The sequence below is a fragment of the Epargyreus clarus genome, unplaced genomic scaffold (genome assembly GCF_041222505.1).
Source record: "Epargyreus clarus isolate Ecla_fem2 unplaced genomic scaffold, WU_Ecla_fem_2.2 ptg000024l, whole genome shotgun sequence".
In the NCBI taxonomy this organism is placed as follows: Eukaryota; Metazoa; Arthropoda; class Insecta; order Lepidoptera; family Hesperiidae; genus Epargyreus; species Epargyreus clarus.
Window position 1 is genome coordinate 10,991,548 of NW_027332231.1, and position 21,572 is coordinate 11,013,119.

General features: G+C 37.0%; 1 protein-coding gene across 1 annotated transcript in view; it reads right to left on the bottom strand.

The window, feature by feature from the left end:
• Window positions 1-3,627: 3,627 nt before the first annotated feature.
• The window catches only part of Trpm (transient receptor potential cation channel, subfamily M), a 308,502-nt gene continuing 290,557 nt past the window's right edge, over window positions 3,628-21,572 (bottom strand). Inside the window, exons 19-32 of the mRNA XM_073086226.1 lie at window positions 20,878-21,023; window positions 18,757-18,978; window positions 17,772-18,005; window positions 17,060-17,182; window positions 16,517-16,708; window positions 15,316-15,399; window positions 14,100-14,289; window positions 13,627-13,744; window positions 11,663-11,805; window positions 9,758-9,917; window positions 5,866-6,039; window positions 5,074-5,244; window positions 4,552-4,670; window positions 3,628-3,803 (exon numbers count right to left, since the gene is read on the bottom strand). Of these exons, the coding sequence (XP_072942327.1) occupies window positions 3,628-3,803; window positions 4,552-4,670; window positions 5,074-5,244; window positions 5,866-6,039; window positions 9,758-9,917; window positions 11,663-11,805; window positions 13,627-13,744; window positions 14,100-14,289; window positions 15,316-15,399; window positions 16,517-16,708; window positions 17,060-17,182; window positions 17,772-18,005; window positions 18,757-18,978; window positions 20,878-21,023 (2,252 nt within the window). The remainder of the gene's footprint in view (window positions 3,804-4,551; window positions 4,671-5,073; window positions 5,245-5,865; window positions 6,040-9,757; window positions 9,918-11,662; window positions 11,806-13,626; window positions 13,745-14,099; window positions 14,290-15,315; window positions 15,400-16,516; window positions 16,709-17,059; window positions 17,183-17,771; window positions 18,006-18,756; window positions 18,979-20,877; window positions 21,024-21,572) is intronic.

The following is a 21,572-nucleotide window of genomic DNA, read 5'->3' on the forward strand; positions in this document are numbered from 1 at the left end:
AACACACACAAAAATATAAATAAATAAACAATAAAACGTAAAAAGAGGCAACTTTATTGCTAGAAAAGTATTTTTCAGGCACCCCTAAGGATAGAGTGAAGTACAAAATAAAGAATTAGCATGATACACGTGTGTTATTAACTCTTAAAACAGATTTGCATTCACATTAGTTACTTAGATATACTCCAGTGTACTGCGTGATACATCCGCATTGCAGATGATCTACACCCGACACGTGCACTACTCCTTTATTTTTTATTCAACAGATTTAGGAAACGACATGCAGTCCATGTGATGAAACCGTGACTAAAGTAACCGAAATTGTTTATAAGTGCTCTTTTTATTACCCGACTGCCAAGGAAGGGTTGTTTTTCGCGCGTATCTTGTATGTTTGTCTTTCTTTATTTGATCCGATCTAACAAACGGCTGGATGAATTTCAACAGTTAAAGTGTCATTATATTTGTCTCAATGACCCGAGTGTCCTTAGATAGGTGTTAGTAAAAAAAAAACAAAATGGCGGATTTTTGGCGCGAAATAGTAACACATTTTAAAAAAGTTAACCAAACCTATCGAGTAGGGTGTCAAAATAAAGGAAATTAAGAGGAGATTACACATACATTATATAATATATCTTATATATAAAATTCTCGTGTTAGTTACCGTACTCCTCCGAAACGGCTTCACCGATTTTCACCAAATTTTATATACATATTCAGTAGGTCTGATAATCGGCCACTATCTATTTTTTTTACACCTAAGTGATAAGTGTTGTTCATCCTTAACATTTTTTTATTTATATGGCAACACAACGTTTGCCGGGTCAGCTAGTACATATATACTCGTATATACACATCGAGATGACTGTCTGACTAAATGAGAGAGTTGCTGTGCCAGAGATCAACGCAAAGGGAAACCGCTGAACTTAAGCGTGCTGGAATTTTACACATAGGTTCTTTATATAGCGTAAATGAACACTACGAGGATAAAATAGGATAATATTGTTAGAACATCTTTTGTTTTTGAAGCAGACACCTACTTTGAAACTTTGTATTTGGTTTTCTGGATAAAAATAATAAAATGCCTATTTCACTGCTTTTGGAAATTCTACTTCAGCCTTTTTGGTGCAGTCGGGTTTTTGATTTTTTAAATTAATTACTTGTTTACAAGGTTATATTGAGCTGTCACTAACGGTAACGGAAGTTTGTAAGTGGTATTTTATAAGCTTTATTTAACTTGCTTTGTTTGTTCGTATGTTTGTGCGTTTAGAATGTGGCAAGAAAATGTTAAACCAGCTAACTCCCAAACGATTGAGCTTCGAATATAGGTATAGAAAAAATGGTTTTCTTCAAAATGAACCTTTCCTTTAGTTTGTTGTCTACTACTACTTCCTAGAATTTAATCCTTATAAGGACACTATCTGCTGTTGGAATAAAGGTTTATAATGAATACGTTCGTTTCCTTATGTAATCGATCATATATGTAATCTCGATGACAAATCAATAATATTAAGTTGATCTGATGAGTGATGATGGATAAAGTTTATTTTATTAATTTTTTATTTTAAATAAAAATATCATTTAAAAAGGTACAAATAACGACACGATTTCAAAACGACGAACCTACAAATAAATCTGTGTTTCACGATTTATTTCTATCAAATTGAATTACAACATTTATGAGTTGTAACGAACTGTGCAAATATAATTACGTTATCCAACAATTTGAGCGATAAAAGTGTGATATTGAATTACTCGTACCGAAATCAGGATAATTTATTCCCTTGACGATTCACATCGACGAGTTCTATTTGCGAAGGCGGATATTCTCAATAATTGCCACGATTTGAACCTCTATCTAGCTTTAGATATTCGATTCAGTGATAGATAACTGGTTAGCACTTAATATCAAATGGATATTATATTATATTGTACTATATTCGTTTGTTATTATTACAAATAGTGGAAGAATGACAAAAAAGAAGTTATGCGCGAAAAAATAACCCCTCAGTATTATGGTGTAGCATTAAATTAACGTAATGGTTAAAAATAACTCTGTAACTGCACGGAAATTATATTTAATTTTAGTTTAATTGTGAAAGAAAAATATACATTTATTGTTTTTTAAATATGACACAAGTACAATATAGAAAGTTATTTGAACGACAATATTGACAATATAAACAATAATGACAATATGGATATATAATTATTTCATTTCGGTAGTATAGCAATATATGCACATATCGTAAGGTCATTGAATCTGTCATTGTCTTGTGACGCTTTATGAACACATTTTTTTTCCTAATGCATATTCCTAAGACATAACTTAGCATACATCAATGTAACAAGTCTTAACAATCGTTATACAAACGACGGCATGACTGCAGATGATTCATACATTATTAATAGGTGAATAATTATGTTTACAATGAATTAATAGCTACATAATTTATGATGGCTTTAATGTGTGTATTTTAAATATTAATAAGCTTCATTGCACCAGGTGGATGCCTAGACATTCGCTTAGATTATATAGGGAGAATTTTTCGAATTTGTGTACATGATGTCATCCGAATTATCTATAAGGGTTAGTAAAAATTGTTGAAAGGAGTTACGAGGCCTATTTTAATGATCCTTTACAATCATAAACAAATCCAAGTCGGGAATTGAATAAAGTTATTAAAAATACAGAGGTAGCAGACGAGCAAGTCAACCTCATGGTGATTGGTTACTGTCGCCCATAGATATCCATAATCGAACCCAGATAAGATTAGATTCAGCCACAGATGCGCGGCTAACCTGTAGGACAAGCTTATTTTTTTTATAATATAGGAGTAGCAGTCGAGCATGCAGTCCACCTGATGGTAAGTGGCTACTGTCGCCTATGGACATCTATAATCAACCCTAGATAGGATTAGATATTCCTACCTGATGTCGGCCACACATGATGCGCCGCTACCTCTGAGGACTAAGCTGGAACGCCTCGGAAAAGTCTGTCTCCCTTACCACACCCTTCAAACCGGAACACAGCAGCTCCTAACACTGCTGTTATTAGGTAGAAATAGGTGTGGCGGTGGTGTCGCTGGAGTCGAACCACAAAAGGTTCTACTACCTTCAAAAAGCTGGCATACTTCAGAAAAGTATGTCTCTCTTACCACACCCTTCAAACCAGAATATAGTAGCGCTTAACACTGCTGTTATTAGGTAGTGATTGGTGCGTTAGTGGTGCTGCTGGGGTGGAACTACAGAGGGATTTACCACCTCTACATAGTTGCCATAGTAACAGTCTGAATACATTTCAAGTTCTGTGACGTTTTTTGACGAGGGGGAACCCTTCAAAAGGTACCCGACGCCACGGGAGTGACCGTGAGCAATATGCGACCACACAAACCGCTGTCCTTCCCGGTGTCGCCTGCTAGACGGTTTGAGCTCCCACTCTTGCCGCCCGCAACCCCGAAAGCCCCTTTTAGTCGTCTCTTACGACAGGCAGGGGATACGGTAGCCCTATTCTGGTCCCGGCACTACAGGGACAATGCTTGTGCCACCCTGCATGCTTGGTTACGACTAACCAAAACTTGGAAAATATCCTTACCAACAGTGTTAGTTAACACTATGGTGTACTCACGTCTAGCACATGGTCTCGGGCCGGGCCGGTGCGGGCGGCGGCTGCGGCGGCTGCGGCGCGCGCTCGGCGGAGCGCTGGCGCGGCAGCTGCGACGAGTCCAGCACGATGGACGGCCGCGGCGGCAGGCTCTCGCTCACCATGTGCGACAGCGACAGCTCGCTCGACGCGTTCGTGTCGCCTGGGAGGTAATAAAATATGTTGAGGTTAATGTGTCTTTTTTTTATAATATAAGAGTAGCAGACGAGCACGCAGTCCACCTGATGGTGAATGGCTACTGCCGCCCAAGGACATCTATAATCAACCCCAGATAGGATTAGATATTCCTACCTGCGGTCGGCCACAGATGCGCCGCTACCCCTGAGGACTAAGCTGGAACGCCTCGGAAAAGTCTGTCTCACTTACCACAACCTTCAAACCGGAACACAGCAGCGCCTAACACTGCTGTTATTAGGTAGAAATCGGTGTGGCGGTGGTGCCGCCGGTGTCGAACCACAGAGCGTTCTACCACCTTCACAAGTTATTTTACAATTCATGTCTTAAAGATATTCATCTCAGGCTTACCTAGCATTTTTGTGTCGCATTAAGATATATGATTTAGGTTTGGTTAGATTAGGAAAGAAACATGATGTGTTGCCTACTGGTAATTGTTATTGTTGTGGTTAAATTATATTTTAAATGGAAGATAACTCGCTTGAAGAGATTGTGTCGCCTAAGGACATATGTTAAGAGTGAAAGCGAGCTCGTACACTTAACTTGGGTAAAATAATTTGCATCTTAATGTAATACCTACTTTAGGTGAATAACTATGGGGTTTTTATATTTATTATTATGTTTTAATTAACTTGGTTGTGGGGGCTGAAACTAAAAGTCATATCATAAAATAACCATTTATAAAATTAGGTGTTTTATATCAAGACACATCTTACCAGAGGGCTGCCTGGGTACAGGTAACGACACTTCCCCACACGTGTCATCGCCAAGCAGTGGTTGTAGAGGAGACGGCAGTTCTCGACTGTCTATCGCTGATGATCTTCGTAATGAGTGTCTGGATAAAAGACATCCTTATAAGTGAATGAAAAAGAAATTTAAAGATATAAAGATATAAGTCCTAATTCTTTTTACTAACAATTTTTAAACCCAGAATTTAATTTCTGCCTAAAGACCCAAACATGAACTTTATAATTTCAACGCTCTTGACCGACAATACACACGCGTTCAACTTTGTTATTATAATGTGGCTTCATTGATATGTAAATATCTTACTATATGGTCCCAGAAATGGATTTTTAAAAAGTTTCTGAAACTACGTTAAAATATGATGCTCGATCTATTACACATAGAAATTACAACGGTGCATAGCTCTTTCTCATTTTGTAGCTCATTTCGTTCGGACAATTTTCCAACCCGAAGTCCAAAGTAATTTTTAAGAAATTGGTAAATCTACTTACCTTTGATGAGGGATCCGCCTGTCCACAGTGAGCAGCGCGGGCTGCGCGGGCGGCGGGGGCTCCTCCCCGCTGGTGTTGACGCACACGCTGATGCTGATGCCGGCGCCCTCCCCCTCGCCCCGCTCCCCCTCCTCCTCCTCGTATCTGCCCAGGACAGACTCCATTTCTAGGCTACAGTTCAGTCCAGAATGCTCCCATGTAATTGTGTTTTTAGGTCGTTAGTTGATTTAGTTGCGTCTATGTGTGTGTGTATGTGTGTGTTGTTAAGGGTTAGTGTTTGTGTATGAGGGATGTTAGGAAGCACTTATTCGTATGTTAGTTATAAATTATTTTTCTTTTTATTTAAGTATTACAGCTAAAATATGCTACATGTTAGAAACCAAATATATTTATTGTTATTAAGATACATTTTATATAATTCTAGATATTATTATTGAAATAGATTAAAAGAATATATACTTTTTAATTATTTAAAACATGCAAAAAGAAAACATTATTTATTATGATTAGCAAATAATATACACTAAACATTATATAAAATAACCATTTAGTAATATTAATTTTAACTATTTAAATAGTAAATCCCAACATTTAAAGCTGTTTTAAGACTTTACATGCCAACAAAAAAAATATCACTTACTTTAGAAATTTCATCAAAATCGGATCATTTAATAAATATTTTTTGTGGAAGAGTTTAAATGTATCATTGTAAATAGGCTTTTATCGAAAAAATCACCGGGATGTATCAACAATTATTTATAACTACGATGCATTACCCAAAACTAAACTCACCGGCGCTGTATAAGATTCTCCATGATATTGTAGTCGTCCTCCTCAGCGCCGCGCAGATGCTCCTTCTCCATGAAGAGCGCGAACTCGGGGTTGGACATTTCGCTGGCGTGGCGACGCCGCACGGACGGCGAGGCGGCCCGCGACGGCGAGAGCAAACGGTTCGCGATCGGCGTTCTGTAAAATGCTTGGGTTAATCGCCTGGTATGGGTTGTGAAGGTAGGATGGAAAGTATAGTCCGCGTTAAGCTGCTAGTCCGCTCTGAATATAGAAATGAATCGCGTCGCCATAGCAAATTGTATGACTACACCTGCTCGCAACTTCAGAGCGGACTTGCAGTTTGGCGGTGACTGTACCTCGCGATAATCTGGTGCAACCAATATTGGCATGCTCGGTGGTGTATTTGGTATGTTCATTGTGCACGTATTCTACGTGTACGACGTGTGTTTATTTTTCAAAATGAAACCGTTCGATTCCCGGCTAGGGATTATTTTTTTTAATTGCTTATGCAGTTTTATTTTTTATCAAAATCGCAAAAATAAATATTTTCGCTAATCCCTGTAGTTTCGGATTTTGCCATGAAGGTGCCTTGAAAGGTTTTTATTTTGCGGTATGTGTCTATTAACACCTGTCCTATCGTAGTCATACCGAGTACCGAGTACATATACATAAGGCAATAAATTTCGTATGCAATAATATCATTTTAACCATCACAAACCGTGTCTCATATTTAATATTTGTGGACAAACGCGCCCTTATCTTAAAGAAAACCAAGGGTGCACGTACGAAACTTAAATACTTCAACCTTGCTTTAATTAGATATATTATCTACAGAGCTCCGTTTCTCCCAAGTTATATAAATTAGGATTAGTGCGGATCTTGTCACGTTACTTATAAGATCCAATTAAGATGTTTATATTTAATCTGACTTGCTGCTTCGTACGGAGGATATATGTTTATCCTTGTAACCGTTAAAATAAACAGATTTTTTTAGCATCGTAATGTGCTACAATACAACTTTCCTTATCAGGAAAATTTGTGGCAGACTAATTTTGGGATTTTTAGGCTAGGCGCACGGGGTAAGATGGAGCTCGGGGGTTCCGGAAGAGTTAGTACGAATAAGTTTGTTCGCATACAATATGGAGGAATTTCGCTGTTTTTTTCAAGGCACAAAGCTCTAATTCATTTGATATGCCACTTGCTCCAGTTTGCATTTTTTTTTAAATTTTTATTGCGTCCCAAAGGTTAGGTCCTCGTTTCAAAACTTTCTAGTTTACATTATAATACATGAATACCTATGTAGATAAGAAAATGAGTACTATATTTCAACTTATTTTTTGCAGTAATTTCAGAGTTAATTAATGGATGAGATTTAATTATGACAGACGGACGAAAAGGCACATGACTGATCCCATAAGGGTTCTATTTATTTTTCGCACGAAACACTAAAAATGGTCTAATTAGCCTCCCATTTCAATCACGTGTCGATTACTCCAGCCGATATTACCATAACAAACCTTGTTTACCAAAGGAACTTATTACACTTAATTCACTTGTATTCAAGATTAATTACCAAAGTAATTAATATCATAACGCACAATGATACGATTCTCAATGACATGATTAATTAGTTTTAGCCTAATGATTAGACAATGCATATTGATTATGTATGATGCAGTATATAATAACTTGCACATACCAGTATACATACGTTTCATTACAACATAAACAACTTTTTAAATAATATGATGAAGTAGCGAACGAACATGGAGTTCACCTAATGGTAAGTGTTCATTGCCGCCCATGGACATCTGTAATCAGCTCCATAAAGATGGGTAGTTCTACTCGCTGCTGTGTTGCTACTTCTAAGGAGTAAGTTGGAACGCCTCGAAGAAATATGTCTCTCATATACCCTTTAAAACGGAACACAGCAACTTAACACTGCTGTTATCAGGCCGAAATAGTAGCGGAGTCCCGCGGAGTAGAGCCACAGAGGGATCTACAACCTTCAAATGTTCTACAACGTTACAAGTCTAGATAATTCAGTTGCCTTTACAAGTAGTGCATGCTGTGCTATTCTAAATTCATTTGTGCTTAAATTAAGAATTTTAAATGATTTTATAACACATTTTAGCGTTAGACACCTGAGACCGCTGTAACGACAGTAAACTATTTTAATAAGTCAATTAAGGCTCCGGGTCACACATTCGAGCCCCCAGAGTTCCGCAGACGTGTTTGCTAATCCCCTTTACCGCATACGAGTCTCCGCTTTGAGCCTCGCAGTTGGAACGGCAAATAAGCTGCACTGTTTACGTCCGTCTTTAAGAGGGGTCGGATACCTTTGGCTCTCAACGGCTCTTTATTTTGTCATTAGAATGTAACTAGATGAAACGTAGTATCGGGTGTTACAGTAAGCTTAGCCACTGCGCCACGCGTGTATTAATTTTATCAAAGGTATATTATTTATATGTAAAGATGTAATTTAGACAACTGTTAGGGACGCGACGCACTACGTTTGTAGTGTATGTAAATGACATGCCGCACTAGGTGTAAAATATTTTTGTTTAATTGTTGCTTTTGCCATTTTGGTATTATGTAATAAGTAAAACATTTCAGCAATAGATATACGTCCCAAAATAATGAAAAATTTTGATAGTTTACTTTTCGTTCAATCTAACCACTAACAACTTAAATTAATGTAAATTTCAAACACATGGAACTTTACAGAGCAACTCCTGAGACTGCTGAAATGAAAGTAAACTATTTTAATAAGTCAATTAAGGGTCACACATTCGAGCCCCCAGAGTTCCGCAGACATGTTTGCTAATCCCCTTTACCGCAAAATACGAGGCTCCGCTTTGAGCCTCGCAGTTGGAATGGCAAATAAGCTGCACTGTTTACGTCCGTCCTTTAAGAGGGGTCGGATACCTTTGGCTCTCAACGGCTCTTTACTTTGTTATTAGAATGTAACTAGATGAAAATCTTGGGTTCTTATAGTTCGTTCTTATAGTGTTGACGAAGACCTGGGGCATATTCTAACACCTTGAGCTCTATTATTATTATATACGATCTTTAGTTTAAATAATAAACGTTCCACAAGTGTAGAGACTACGACGTATAATCAATAAATAAGAAAACTCCTTTTGTAAAAGTATTATTTATTAAAAGTGCCCCAGTTCGTTGCCTACTTTAGAGACTCGTAAACAAATATTCAAACCTACGAAATGTTAGTATGTGTTCGAAATACCCATATTTCTTCGTTTGCGTCAATATATAAAAATGTATTTTATTTAGGTTTAGATTATCATTCCTTTTTTTTTAACTCTGAAATTTTACTGAAGGACAATTTCTTCAACTGTCGCTTGTCGTTTGAGTCTCATGTATCTACACAACACAACAACAACAACAACTACACAACAAGAAACTTTTTATAATCAGGTTGTCGCTTATAATTAATTTTAGTTACAGTTTTATGTTGACGTTCAGTATTGTTCAGACGTCCAAAGTCGCTGCGAAGTTTTTATAGACTTCGAAAAAGGAGGAGGATATTCTTTTTTAATTGGTATGAGTCCAACATGCTACTAAGGAGGAGATAGGGGATCCATGAAAATTTATTTAAATAATTGTGCATGCATGTCGAAATCCCACATGGAAGGTTTCGTACCACCATCTTTTTATTTTAATTTTTAGTATTTGTTATATAGCAGTCCTAGAAGTAAATGCACTGTGAAAATGTGAACTGTCTACCTGTTACGGTTCAATAGCTATTACGGCTTAGGAGATAGAGCTCTGTGACAGACGTAGTAATAGGGTTCAGTTTTTACTCTTTGGGTATGGAATCCTAAAAGACAATTGCGAAGGCGATGTCGATAATGGTAAAAGTAATGCAACTTACATAGGCGTGTGAGGCGGCGAGAACAGCCCATACACGGTCTCGAGCTCGTCGGTGATGCTGGTGTACTCGTGCATGGCGAGCAGGAAGGAGCGCGGCGCCGCGCGCCGGCCCGCCGGCATGCCCGCCGCGCCGCCCGTCGCCTCCCACCCCGATTGACGGCCTGGCAGCAAACGGTTCTTTGTATTTTTTTTTCTACACTAATATTATAAAGAGGAAAACTTTGTTTGTTTGTTTGGTTGTAATGAATAGGCTCAAAAACTACTGGACCGATTTTAAAAATTCTTTCACCATTCGAAAGCTACATTATCCACGAGTAACATAGGCTATATTTTATATGAAATATATTTGATAAGTAGATTTTGAGGCGGTACAAAATTTGCCGGGTCAGCTAGTATATAATATAGGAGTAGCAAATGAGCATGCAGTCCACCTGATGGTAAGTGGCTACTGCCGCCCATGGACATCTGTAATCAACCGCAGATAGGATTAGATATTCCTATCTGAGGTCGGCCACAGATGCACCGTTACCCCTGAGGACTGAGCTGGAACGCCTCGGAAAAGTATATCTCCCTTACCACACCCTTCAAAACGGAACACAGCAGCGCCTAACACTGCTGTTATTAGGCAGAATTAGGTGTGGCGGAGGTGCCGCCGGAAGCGAACCACAAAGGGTTCTACCACCTTGTAATCTAGCTTGGAGGTCATCAAAGACCCGATATCTTTAGAATCGGGTCCCTAAGAGCCTCCCATGAACTTTTACAAAACTACCACTGAACTTACATAACGTCTTTTTTGAAACAGAAATAAAGAATGAACGGGCACCGTGGCGCGTCCCGCCGGCATGCTCGCCCCGCCGCCTGTCGCCTCCCAGCCCGACTGACGGCTTGGTAGCAAACGGTACTTTGTAAGCCACCTTGGAGGTTATCAAGGACCGGATGTCTAGAATTTTGCCTTTACTCTTGGTTTTTCTTGTATATTGTCATTTATCTCGCTATTTCCGTTGTATATCTCGCCATAGTCGCAAGAAAAACTTCATATGACTTATTAGGAACATTTAAGTCATAGTGACCGTACCAGGAAGTTATATTTCTTCGTTCGTACAAAACGTCCCACGACGAACAAACTACAACATTTTAAAATATGTCGTACATCATAATTACGTATCAGGTATACCTTTGTATGTTGGTAATTCTTCAGGCAATTCTCAGTAATAACAAGAAAGTCTCATAATAAGCCATATTTCTTCGTTCCACGGCGCTCTATAATCCGTACAAAGCTCTATTATAAATGTCCAGTGGCGAGGAAACTACAAACAACTACTGAAATATTCCTCGTTATAAATTTTCTGAACGGAGCATCGTAATATTTAACGGAACTACGCCACAGAATAATCGTGGTTGATTTATTGCGGACTTTCATATGACACTTCAAATGGTTGGTTCAGCTTTTTATAGGCAGGAATATTTTTACAACAAGCGTTTAAATAAGTTACGTTTATTAAAATAATTTTAAAATAAAATTTGGTAAATTTGGTCTGAATTCGACAATTACACAATAATAGACATTCTCAAATTTCAACCTTAGGTATGTTCATTTGGATAGATTGATTATCATTATAGTCGAATTGAATTGAATCGAATTTGCATAATATATAAAAATGTGCATTCAATTGAACGCATATTTTGTCATTCATTTCTTATTTGAATATTCTCATTTGAGATTTCTAAATCCTTACCCGTAACAGAGTTATGTAGCGAGCTGGCGTCCACGGCGGAGTTGTCAGGCTCGGAGTGCATCTGGCTGTGCTGTCGCCGCGGCGCCAGGTGGTGGGTCGAATGCGGCCCGCCCATCCCACAGTCGTTGCCAACTTTTGATCGCCTAGAGATTACAGTCTCATACTCTTACCCGTCACAGAGTTATGTAGCGAGCTGGCGTCCACAGCGGAGTTGTCGGGCTCGGAGTGCGTCTGGCTGTGTTGTCGCCGCGGCGCCAGGTGGTGGGTCGAATGCGGCCCGCCCATCCCACAGTCGTTGCCACCTTCCGATCGCCTAGAGATCATCAGATCAAGTTGTCAATTCAGTTGTTATGACTACCTCAAGATATGTGTGAGTTATGTCGAGTAGAAGATCGTGTGTCAAACTTGTAAGTTGTCGTAAGAATGTCTTTTTCATTATTAACAATCTATTCAATGTTTCAAAACTGAAATGTGACAATTTATAGTAGCTGTACGAATTGCCGAAATGCCCAACTTTGATGTGCAAAACATTGATATTATTAATAACGCGCCTAAGTCAGTTATTGTCTGTCGTTTTTTTTATCCTGATTTGATGCGTGACTTTTGACAATATTTCTTTCGTATCGACGAAATACTCGAGTATTGTGTAAAATAGAGGTTTGTTTTGTTTGATTGTATGCTTATGTGAAATAGTGTGATTTAAGTGAAGATAATGCTATGTTTTAAAATTATCTTAAGATAACTGTCAAAAATATAACTGTGTTGGTGTGTAAATCATAAGGTTTATATGTGACATATAGAATTTGCATATATATAGTTTCGTTCTCTTTACATTTACAGACTTTAACTGTCATTTTTCTCACCTTTTGAATCTTACTCATTTTAATTTTCGTATTTTAGATACCTTCAAAGGTTCATCTGCAATAATGTCCAGCCCTTAATTGTAGGCTTGTCTTGTCTTCACTAGTAGCTCTAAGGTAGGTTTAAGAAAGTAATTATCCAATCGATTAGATTTATTTTAATAATTTAAATTGTAGCCAAACGTGTTTACTATACAAAAATAGATCTTACCTTCCATAACTTGTTTCATTATCAAAAGTACTACTAACTATGTAGTGAATATAAGAGAAAGTACTGCTGTACTGATAGAAGAATTTTGAAAGAAGAATAACTATTTAATAGAGATTAAAACGATATACTTTCGAGACAGTGATGTTAGAAGTACAAATGGTGTTAATGCAGAAGTTAAGATAAAATATTTTAATGTATATTTAAAAGTCAAGGCAAACTTTGCTTTATAGACAAATTTTAAATACGGATTTAAAAATACAGTACCAGAATACGACATAATGCGTTTAATAATCAACGAATACTGTAAATGTGAATGTGTGAAACAGATATCAATAAGTCATTGCTCGTGTGAGTGACCAGAAATCACAGGTGCAGTAGTCTGTTAATGTATTGCGAACTTAATATCTCAAGTAGGTGAACACGTGTGAAAGCTACTTAAAAAACACGTGAATTATGTCGATACATCGATACAAAGGCACTAAAACTAACTACGCAGCTATTCACAAGCGAAGCCATTCGCGAAACGTCTATTTGACTTACTGTTTCCACAACCGTCTCCTAACAGATGCAAGAAGGTAACAAAAAATAAAATTAAAAACAATCATGACGATGACAATTTTGGTTTATCGCTAACGATCTTCGCCAATTCAGTATATGATGGTAAACGATGTATGAATGCCACCGATGCTGATGACGAAACAAATTAAACAGCTCTCATGCTTTAAACAAAATAATCATGAATGAGTCCTCGTGATACTAGCTGTGTTGTCATTGATCTAATTTTTTCAGAATTCTGTGCTTCATTTTAATGTTTTCTATTCTATTGCTATATGATACAATATGAAACTTCAAACCACTTTAACTTAATCACAATAATTTGTCGTACTTCAACTTTTTATTTATATAGTCTTCTATTTTCAATTCGATCAAGTCAATTAAATTATAGAAATCAATTTTATATAAATCCATCACAAAATGTTTTCTTCCTAAATTGTAAAGACATTTTTCATTATTATTACAGTAATTATTAATTATTACACTAATAAGGGGTACTAAAACTTACCTCCTGGCGTTTGCAGTGCGCCTAGTACCCGCAGACGTGGTGCGCGGGCGCAAGCTGTGCACATCTGAAGGAGCATCTCGCATTTCAGGCAAGAACGCGTCGTCTGTTGTTGATGGCGCTGTATAAAGGAAAATAAAGTCTGATACTGTTACTTTTTGTAGATCGTCAATAACATATGTTACAGTCACTTCACATTGACTCCTTTCTGAGGGTTGTAAAACAGGTTTATTAAATTTCTTAATCATATTACATAACAGATAACCTATTGAAAAAAAAATTACAATAAAGCTAGCGATAAGACAGACTTGCTATGGAAAGTAGTCAACGTCACCGATGTCTATAGGGACATTTAGTATATTAGAGAAGACACTGATATATCACCATTTTTGAAAGAGATGTTTGTTCGCACATATTTTGAAGAGTCCAATTTATTTTTACCAAAGCTTATTAATTTTTTTTCTTTTTATAATTACCTTTCCTTTCATCACTAGGCTCGGTCCTATTGCTATCAGACGACCTCTGTCTGGCCGGGGTGACTGGTGCTGGTGGCCTAACAACAGTTATATCTGGTCCAGCTACACTCCCTGCTGATGAAGTTGATATGGAATCCGCGTCTGCTTCTTTCTCCACGGCTACTTCGGGGCCTGACTGTGGAAGCTCATCCTAAAGGATTGGCATGGATGTTTAGACGAATCATCAGAATTCTACTTAATACTGTGCTATTAGATAATGTTTTAATGACATGACCAATGAGACAAATTATAGTATTGCTGCTATGGATATAGATGGAGCTACTGTATATTTAATTCGCACGATTATAAAGCAATTAAAATGTTTGATATAAGTTCATTTATTAACATTTCATATCAACTTTTAAACCAAATGCGACAAAACATGCTTAATGCTGTTTTTCAGATAAAATACCAAAGATGCAACAACACATATTGAATTCAAGGTACAATAAACAATGAATATATGGCTATTAAAAGCGTTTGAAAATTAATAGTCTCATTTAAAATCAGGGAAACATCGATTACATTAGCTTTTGAGATTGAATTATAAATGAAGATTTACAAATACAAAGCTTTCGTGTAGCGTCTTCTTTTACAGGTGCATATGAGAAAAAATATGTAAAACAAGCAAAACTGAACAGTACACATAAATGGTGCTGTCTCACGCGACACCAAGCGCTATCTCTACAAATTTATATTTCAGTTTAAGTATTCATTTTTATCTTAAATGCACTTCGTATGAATTTATATTTTGTAATTAAAAGTATTTTATTAGCCAATAATATAATCTATATTTTAGAAAACCACGCGTCTTACTGCCCAAATCGAATTTTCTGCTTGAAGTAATTATATAAATTTATTCACGATTAGATTTAATTTAAAAACCAAACATTTCACTAGTAATATTAATTGACTGATTACATATTTACTTCATTAATCAATTCTTCATTTAACAACATTTAACACAAGGTTCGACAAGCGGAAACGAAACTTACAAAAGTTGGGATCCATAAACGTCGCCTTGGTGCATACCATACGAAACGGAAACGAGAAAACAAATCCAACAAAAAGTCGCAATACAGGAAAACGCATTCTACGAGTAATTTAGTAAAGTTAAATGAAGAACCTGTTGATCGGGACAGCTATCCGCATCGTTAGACCTAACTAGAGTGCTTACGTCGGAGGGCTGAGTGCGCTCGTCCTCCTCCTGCACGGGGCGCACCACGAAGCGCGCGGCGCCCGTGTCGCTGTCCGACAGCACCTGCCGCGGCACCAGGTTTAACACCTCCACGTCGGCATGTGACGTCATTCGGAGCTTTACTTTTAAGAATAGTTTCAAAGTATTCGAATCTTTTAGTACCGCTCGTGGTATGTTTATCTCCATCTAGATAAATTTGAAACGTTAGCATGTCGTCATTGTTTCGTAAGTGACACAAAACATTTACGTTAGATCTACTTGTCTGTATTGTCAGTGTATTGTTGTTAGGTATTTGTTTCATAATGGTAGATACGACATAAAAGTTTGAAGTTATGATTTTTATAAATCTAACAAAAGCTATCGAACATAAACAGTCAGACACGGGCAAGAAGGTTAGCTGACTTTGCCAACAAGTATTCTTCTACTAATGCCTTACTTATAAGCTACATAATTTCAACATGGTGATAGATGAGATAAAATTTTGAAATTGGTAGACAAGCAGTTTTGATTAGACACATTTATTGAGATAGAGATTTCTTGAGATAGAGATATAGCTTTATTAAAACTTACACATTTTGTAGTTAGTATCTCCGAATGACGCCAACACGTATACGCAAAAAGCACAGACAAAACATCAGAATTTTACAAATGGAAGGTAAACAATAAAATTATAATTTACTAAATACGAAATATATTCGAAACATTGGAAAATTCTGATGATCCGACAACACAACACATCAAGTGAAAACAATAATAATAAAGTAATCTAAATAACATCGAAGTTAATGACATGCTGAAATAGCAAACAAAAATGCTGCATTAGTTCGAAATATTGGAAGGCAAATTAGTTGCACACGCATTTGACAACACAGGGACTATTAACAGGAACAAAATGTTGAATAATTTATTTAATTCTATAAAATTGTTACCAATTGTTGTTGTTATATTTGTTAAATATTCCAACAATAAATTCTATTTCTGTTGTTTTACATTCTACCTATCTATAACACATCTAAATTATTTAATTTGCCTTAACATTACATTTATGAATCCAAATATCAATTCGTTTACAATTTTACATTCACAAGTTTGATTTGCCTTTCATCTATGAATCCAATAATCAATTCTTTTAAAACAACATCGAAAAGGTTATTAAACATTTTACCTACACCATTCTTACCTCCGACCTATCACTAGCTGTCCTCAGGCGAGCCCCTCCCGCCTGGAAGGTCGGGGGCGGAGGCCCCAGCGTGTCCGTGGAGCCCCGGTTCACTAACGACGGATGCGTGGCCATGAACCGGTGGATCACGGCCAGGTGGTTCATGGTTTGTTCCGCTACGTCTTCTAGCTTCCTTAACCTAAATTCTACACTCTGGAAAATTAAGGGTTAAGGGTAAAATGAAAAGATTGAAGAAGATTTGGCTATTATTTTGTTAATTATTGTCCATCATTAGCTTTGATTAAATTTAAATTTACTGTAAGGTATATTGAATGATATATATTAAACATTGTGATAAGTAGGTAAACATAAATCATTATTATACTACAAATTACAAGTACTACGTAAATACTGTCTTATCATACGAAATATAATAATCATTCTTATGTATCCAAGGTAACATATAATGTTTATTAAACAATATGTTATTTCCTATAAACACAGCCTCCAAGATATATAAATATATTTTTTTAAATCACTCACAATATTCTTTTTACCACATACCTGTACAGATTGTATTTGGCAAATAGCTTTTTGATTTAAGTCTTCAATTTTGGTCGTGATATGTTCTACCCTATCTGTAGTATTCCTCACTCTCTCCTCCATTGAATTGGATAATTTAACTTCCTGCAAAAAAACATTCGCTTTTCTTAAAGAAATAAGTGCTTTTTCATCTTAAGAGTGTTTTGCTGTCGAAACAACAAAGAATGGAAATTATTACGTGATAACGAGGAAAAACGTCAAACTCGGGAATGGCGGCAATCAAGTTTGTGATTGCGTGAACGTCTGTTAAATTGGATTTAAAAATACGATACTTTTAGACTTGTTAGAGATGTTTGAACAATCTTTTGTTTCTGACTGATAAGAGCTGAATTCCAGTGAAGCACTTTACTTACTATAGGATAATGTCAAAATTTAATTATCACAAAAATAGGTCACATTTGGATGCAATAATAAATATAAGGACTATTTCCACCATTCAAGTGGTAAAAGGAATATGCTTCAATTATTCTTCTATAAATTAAAAATCACTAGTTCCCTGAAATACTTTGATGTATGGACTAATACTTTTATTACTAAAGTCTAGCACAAAAAGATTTAAGCCCGTTAAAAATAATTAACCATAATCATTTTTGATGATCACAGTGATAATTACTAACGGATGTTAAACTTACGTTTTGAGATACATTGATATTCCCTACAACTTTCAACTTACTTGTTCCCTAAAATACCCTTCAACGCACTCCTCCTCGAAATCGTAAAGCCGCTCCAATTCTTCCTTCTCCAAGAACAGTTTCAAGCCGTTGTCGTATTGTAATCTCTTGTGCGACACATTCCTCGTCACCCACTTGCATGTCGCGTATATGTGGCAGAATATTATCAACGGGGGTGGCAACACCGGCTTCTGTTCGTATTCCATCACTACTGTGAACCGTTGGAACATCCACACCTAGTAAACGGGGAATATGTTATAGATCTGGTCTGTGTTTTTTAAGAATCGATGTATACTTACTTTCCGCGAATTACATTCAGTAAATAACTGCTATAAAATTAAGTAAAATTTGATAAACTAAGTTGCCTACGGTCTCGGCTATTAAAAAAAAAGAATGCACATCAAAAGCATAAAACATTCAAACGTTAGCTTGCACTAATTTAAACAACATATAATTAAAAAAATAAATAACACACAACAATAAAAACGACTTAAAATTTTGTTTTTATTACTTTGTTTTATATTGTTTGTGGGTCATTCAATTGTCAAATAATAAAGGATATTAAATTGCAAATCATTCGTATGTTCGCTCTAGAATCTATTTAGTTAACAAGTCCTAGGATAATTTAGTTTTAGGATAAGTTAGGTTAGGTTAGTGCGAGTATTTATACCTTAACCTTTCCTTCAAATTACAAAATAAAGGAGCTATAAATAATTTATAGCTACAAAATTGATAGGCAATTGTTGCTAGCTATAAGGTAGGAATAGATAATTTATGGTAGAAAGTTGTGGTAGAAAGAAATATTTATTTTAATATAATTAACACAGCTTCTGCCTTTTCTCGTGTGTTTTTACTTTGTGAAAGTGGCAAGTTTCAAAAGTTTCTTCTTTTGATTCTTTAATGAACTTTTATTCATACAATTAAAAAATTAAACAGATTCTACAGCGAAACCAGGCAAAATAAAAGCGAAAATAAAAAAAGAAAAACCTGATGCGAGACTTCATTGACTTCGTTAAAGATATTATTAAAGACCGCGATGAGGAGGTTTATGAGCAGGATGTTCGCGACGAGGAGGTATATCGTCATCACGATGGGGGTGATCCAGCGGCCCGTGACGCACTGGGGGTCGGTGATGCCGGTCCCGCAAGGCGGGTCGATATCGTTCGCGAACACCTCGCCGTACAACATGAAGTACGGTTGGTAGAATATCTACAAACAACGGTGGGATTAAGCCGCAAATTATAGTAAAAAATACGGGAAAAGCAGTGGTGGACTAAGGTGGTCAGAGGCCCGGGACGGAAAGTGCATTTGAGGCCCCCAGTTTATAAAGTTATTTGATATGTGTCATAGAGTTATTCGCCGACAAATACGTATGATTCCGGGGACCTTTTTTTCGCTGACTTATACACATTTCACAGTTTAATTGACTTATACACATTTCACTGTGTTTGGGGCCCCCCAAGATCGGGGGCTCGGGGTGAAGCGGCTTCCGGCCCTTAGTACACTAGAGGGAAGAAGCGGTTTATGGAGAGGATTCCGTACAAATTGAACGCTGTAAATGGAAGTGACGCGTGGAGAGTGTTCCGTACGAATTGACAAATTGATCGTTGTAAATGAAAAACGTGTTCTTCCATTTGGGTGGGAAAATATGTTTACCAGCTGAAAATTTACGTTTGTATCTCATTAGAAATGCTCGACACATTTTGAAAAACTTTTTGTTTTACATTTTCCATTTCGTCCCCCAATTCCAAATTCAGCAGTGAGCAAAATGTCTGTGACAGACGGACGGATAACTGCACGAGTGATTCTGTTTTTTTGTTTTTTCGTACGGAATCCCAAAAAATGCAAAATAAATAACAAAATAGCAAACGATATAACAAATCATAGTAAAGTCAACATAAAAGAAACAACTACAGAGACTAAAATAATAAATGTTTGTGACGAAAGAAAAATATTTTTACGAGGTGTAAGGAAAAGTGTGTCGTGTTATGGAAACCTTTGATGTTAAAGCCTTGTAACCCATAATAACTTGCCATGAACAAGCGTTTTGTATGCCCCGACCAAATTACGTCGTGTCATGGATTTATATGAATTGTTTGATAAAACAAAAATGGGGTGATATAATAACGTTGAAACGAAACAAAAAAATGACGAATACTACATAATACAATAGAAACGAAACTGAAAAATCTACTGAAAATAATCTAAAAAAGCGCAATATCTACATTCGCTACCGAACCTCAAACTACGCTAAACCGAATCAAATCTCGCAACAGGCTTATACGACAACGACTACGACACGACACGAAAGTCGTCAGGTCGCAAACCTGGTGCGACACGCCGTTGACCTCGATGAAGATGTTATTGAAGACCGCGATAAGGAGGTTGACGAGCAAGATGTTCGCTATGAGGAGGTATACGCTCATGACCACGGGTGGGACCCAGTGGCCTACTCGGCACTCCTCGAGCCCCGGCTCGCCACACGGCGGCGCCATTTGCTCGGCGAACACTTCACCGTACAACATGAAGTATGGTTGGAAGAAAACCTGCAAACGTTAGTGGATGTAGCGGCTAGTGTGAATGTTAGTTTTGATTTTTATATTAATTATTCCTCTATCCAATGTTTTGCCTTCCAAAGACATTTGACAGTTGCCGCATATTAGAAATTGTCAGACTTAGATCTTTGGTTAGCAAAGATCAGATAGATTGAATATTAATAACGGGTGATCACAGTTTGGTTCCAATCGACGTATTTGACTAACGCACATTTAGTATGATGATCTTTATGATAAATGAAAGAGTTAGTAAGGATTAGTATGAACATAATATCAAGATGTGCCCAAATTTGAGCCTGCCAGCAGAACTAACCTATATTTGACTTAAGTGTGTGTGAGTCTGATAATAATTATGAAAATGAAATTGTTAGTATGTATTTCAAAAGATACAAGCTGTTCTGACGATTCCTTATAAACGTTTCAGCATTTTTTGATTTTTTTAAATTTTTGACAATCAACTTGAATGCGATCTCCAATATTTGAATATCTGCTAAAAAAGTAAGGATAGGATATCGATTTGAAGCTATAAGAAAAATCAGACTAATATACTTACTTCTCTAATTAAATACCAACTGGCTTCCTTATCTGGATACAATATAGCTTGCCGCGCGACTCCGAATGACATCAGTACAACCAACAATAGCACCACGAAGTATATCATATTCTTAACCATTTTACCCATCATCGTGACTAGAGGACCTGGAACAAGTTTTAAATTTAAAAATATATTTAAAAGGATAGAACTCTTTGTGGTTCTGGCGGCACCACCACCACACCTACTTCTACCTCGTAACAGTAGTGTTAAGCGCTGCTCTGGTCTGGTTTGGACGCGTGTGGTAAAGGAGACAGACTTTTTCGGGGCGTTCCAACTTAGTCCTCAGGGGTAGCAGCGCATCTGTGGCCGACTTCAGGTAGGAATATCTAATCCTAACTGGGGTTGATCACAGATGTCCATGGGCGGTAGCAGCCATTTACCATTAGATGGATTGCAACCTTGTCTGCTATTCCTATATTAGATATAAAACAATCATACTGCTCGAAACCTCGTAAAACGACAACATCTAATATTTACTTTGGCTGAAAGTCAAAAAGTTCCGCTAAAGTTTTTGCGAACTATACGTAACGAAAACCATTCCCCATTAAACATTAATACCCTGCCAGTTCCACGGTCACACAATTCGGTTAACTTCTTATACTTAAACTACACTCCTAATTTGATGTCCTTCCCAATTTGTCCTCGTTCCCTAA